We start from the raw sequence: 4,212 nt of genomic DNA on the forward strand, positions 1-4,212 counted from the left end.
CAATGACCTAAGACCATAAGACGATCGACCATGGATGGTGTATATCAGCACTTTCGATCAGCTCACCTAATCAAAGAGTTCTAATTGGAGAAAGATTCTAATGAGATGTTTCGACTCTGCATGCCTTGTGGTATCAGACTCTTTGATAAAAAATATATATTTTTGGGCTAAACATAACTCCACGTCAATTTACGTGGCCCAACCGCCCCAACGTGGTGGTGTTCAAACATCTTAGAAAATCTTCAATTAGACCACTTGACTGAGTAAGCAATCATGTGGAAGTGTTATTAATTATTGATTACCAATATTATGGTAGTTAATAGCGATTTACTTAGTGACCAAGTGCAAATGTGGAAGATTTGGTATCGAGGGAGGGTTACCGGACGTGGATTATCATCAAATATGCTCATATACTTACGGTGTGTATTTCTTACTGGAAATGCGGTACCGCACCGTATCACATCAGTTTAAACTGAATAGTGGACAACATAGCTTTATGTGGACTGTATTAGGATTGTGAAAATATCAAACCGCTTATAAATGGATTAAATTAGGATTAGACATTTCCAAACCGAATAAAACCAAATCGCACCGGCTTAAAATAAATAATTATTTTTGTTATATATTTAACAATAACATGATAATATAGTAATACACCAATACCCTAATAGTAACAAAACATTATCTCTAAGGCTTTAAGCCCCAAGATTGCCAAGATCTATTCTAAATTGATTAAATTATATCTCTTTTTACCGCTTCATCTTTCTTTCTCTCTTTAGTTTTTATCTCGTAGTATATTTCAAGACATTATTATATATTATTATTCAAAGATCTGTGCCTTCAAAACGTAGTTAGTATTTTAGTTTATAATATTATTTAGAAACTTGATGACTTATTTAATTTAATTTGATATGTGAAAACAAACCGCACCGAAACCGCATCGGAAATGTGGTTTATCGGATAAACTGTTTGACCAAATTGAATACTGAATTTGGTTTGCAAAATAATCAAACCATTTAAAGTTGCTCCAACCCGCACCGCACCGCACCGCAGCGTGGACACTCCTACATATACTGCAAGGATCTTGCATGGTATAATCCTTGATTATATTTGCGAAGGAATCATGCAAAGGCAATTACTCGAGCCGCGCGTCCAAGAATCCTATCAAGATCCATATTGGAGTTGAAGTCATTCACATCCTGCTTTGCAAAACGCAACTACTTAATTAGCAGCAGGCACCATCCAGGATTGACAAACATATTTATACCAATATACTTCCAATTCTGGTGAAAGACCTACGAACGAATGAAGACTACTGCTTCAACCATCGGGGATATGAATCATAAAGATTATTAAGGGAACACATCACGAAACTCCTTAACTAGGGATATTGTATTAACATCTGCCGACGGGGAATCATCTTCCAGATTCCTAGCTTGGCTATTGGAGAGAGTTACGATTTACGAACGTTATGCCCACCAAGCTTTTCCAAGAGAACATGGTTCCCAAGTTTATGTACTGTCGTACTGTACTCAAGTACATATATACATCCGTGGAGGCTTAACCGTTGGCATATCGAAAGCCAAGGCAAGAGAGCTCAGTCGAAATCCATCAACCAACGTACGGAGATGGGTTCGTACGTATGACCAGAACTTGTTGAAAAACTGGGAATCCACGAGTACGTTAGGGGGCCTCCGTAAACTTTATCTTTAAACAGAAGAAGAAGATTCATACATAATGATAAGAGCATATCCGAAAAAAACTCAAAGAAGAAATACTATTAATAAAAAAAGAGAAAAAGATTCATACATTCGTTATGTCTAAATTCCAATACTGTTACTGAACAGCGATATTATTCATATTATGATTGATTAAAATCAAAGTATATATGTATCCTGCCACAGAATCACATGAATTTGGAGCAGGAAGACAAATTAACCTATATATATATATATATATATATATCCCTTGCACGCGCGTACAGTGTCCATACCTTCGAGAATACACCAACATAGTCTTTTACCCACGCATACTTAATTAATTACAACCTCGAGATTTCATAACTGATCTCATCTATTGTACTCCTAGAGTCTGGGTAGGCATTTGTACATGTCAGGGCGATGCCGAAAAACTTTGATACCTGCCTTTGTTCTGTCTTATCCCTCATATCAAACTCCACCATATCCAAACCACCAGATTTCATGGCTTCCTTCTTCTCATTCACCTCCATTTCCAGCAGACTCAGACCCTTTGGCCCTGCTAAAATGTCCAGTAGTATCACCCCGAAGTTGTAAATATCAGCCCTCTGGGACAGCTCATTTGAATAATTGGTCTTCTCTACCAGCCAGCGGGGGGACTTCATCACCTGCCCCGTTTCGGGAATTTCCACTTGCTCTGCCAATTGGGTGAACCCGTAATCTGATAAGCAGGCTGAGAAGTCGATGTTCACTAATACATTTGTGGTCTTGACGCTGCCGTGGATGTTCATTATCATGTTCTTTTGGTATGGAGGAGATTGTTTATGGACATAGGCTATTGCTTTCACAATGTCGCAAATTATGGCCAGCCTTTGGTTCCAAACTAGCGCGGTGTGACCATGATCCCTCGCACCTTGATTAAAAATTGAACCAACCGAAATCAATAAGATTAGGAGAAAGCAAGATCAAAATCGAGCTTAATTTTTTGTTACAAGGATTTCTCTAGTTTGCAAGTAGCTTTTTACATAATCATTTATAGTTTGAAATAACCAAGGATAGGTTGCCGTACATCATGATCGATCGATCGATCGATCGGTCATCTAAAAAAGAATCGTGTACTTGTTTGACTTAAGTCACTAATATAGTTATAACTACATGAAGCATGAACATTTTGATTGAATTAATAATCAACCAAATAATTAATTAATATATATCAGTGCATGCATGATAATGTTGAACTAAGAATTTCTAATCAACCATTAGGATAGAATAATTACCGGTAGATTAGAGCATCTTCAGCACACTATTTATTATAACTTTTAAGTTATTTTAGAGAATATGTTTAGTTTTTTACGAAAATTAGTGGTTGTATGAGACTCTCTATTATAACTTTGATTTAACTTTAAGCTATCTCACTCGAAAAATTTGTCAAACGAGATATCTCAAAGTTAAAACATTTGAACTTAAAACATTCATTGTACGGAATTATATATAATTTATAAATAAAATTATAAACTTTATAGGTATGTAATGAATATTTTGAATTTAAGGCTAAAGTAAAGAGAACGTATTTCTAAATTGGCTAGTCAAAATAATTTTTAAACTATTTTAGTTGAAATTTAATTAAAATATGGTTAATATTGCTAAAGGTGCTCTTATAGCTCGCATGATTCACTATGTTAGAATGTAATATTTAGGCCTCAGGTATATATATTAAGAATCATGACCATATAAATAATTAAGGAACTAACTAGTAGACTAACCAGCAAGCAAGTCAGCGAGGCTTCCCATGGGGCGATAATCTGAAAGCACAAACTTGATCCTCTTGGCAAACAAATAAGCAGTGACAGGAACAAGAAACTCACACTTCTTACTCACCTCAGCCAATCTCTCAATTCTCTTCCCAAACTCACGCCTTTTAATACTCAGCTGTCTAAACCTCTTAACCGCACACACTCTTCCTCCCAAGAGCACCACCTTCTCAGTCATCGCCAACCGGCTCTCTCCGATCACACCCACCGAACCTCTGAGCACACCCCTCAGGGTTAAGTGTGCCAAACTCTCCCCACATCCGACGCACTTCTTGTCATGGTCGCAGCAGACTAGTGGCAGATCAACCATAAAGCCGACAATGCAGTCCTCATAGTCGATGAAGGAGCCCGATTGGCTGCAGACGAGGTCGCGTATGTAGACGTCATCTTTAGGGCTCTTTCTCGTTACTGTCAATGCTCTAGCAAGCATGGTTTCTCTGAGAAGTAATGAGGAAGATGGCTATGTTGAGGTTGGAGAATATGGCTGTTTTGGAGAGGTTGTTTTTTCTTGTTATTGCTATTTCCTAATTTTCATCGAAGCTAGGGGCAGCTATCAACTGGCTAAGGGCGCTGGTATTGGCCGTTGGTGTCAACATAAATCCAAAAGTGGAATCTCTCAATTGTTTGTTCAAACTTTGGTACTACGGATTAAATTATATCCGTATATTCTATAGAACAGATAATGAACAAAGTTAAAATTGGGA

General features: G+C 37.3%; 1 protein-coding gene across 1 annotated transcript; it reads right to left on the minus strand.

The window, feature by feature from the left end:
• Nucleotides 1-1,964: 1,964 nt before the first annotated feature.
• On the minus strand, nt 1,965-3,938 carry LOC126796995 (probable inactive receptor kinase At5g16590). The gene is made up of 2 exons (XM_050523694.1): nt 3,461-3,938; nt 1,965-2,610 (listed from the first exon to the last, which is right to left on the minus strand). The coding sequence occupies exons 1-2, from the start codon at nt 3,936-3,938 to the stop codon at nt 2,042-2,044; spliced, it is 1,047 nt and encodes a 348-aa protein (XP_050379651.1). The 3' UTR covers nt 1,965-2,041.
• Between the last annotated feature and the right edge of the window lie 274 nt (nt 3,939-4,212).

This window comes from Argentina anserina, chromosome 6 (genome assembly GCF_933775445.1).
Source record: "Argentina anserina chromosome 6, drPotAnse1.1, whole genome shotgun sequence".
NCBI classification, from domain to species: Eukaryota; Viridiplantae; Streptophyta; class Magnoliopsida; order Rosales; family Rosaceae; genus Argentina; species Argentina anserina.

Coding starts and splice junctions, on each gene's coding strand:
- LOC126796995 (XM_050523694.1), bottom strand. CDS start 3,938: ATGCTTGCTAGAGCATTGACAGTAACGAGAAAGAGCCCTAAAGATGAC. Junction 2,611..3,460: donor CCTCGCTGACTTGCTTGCTG/GTTAGTCTACTA, acceptor TTTTTAATCAAG/GTGCGAGGGATCATGGTCAC.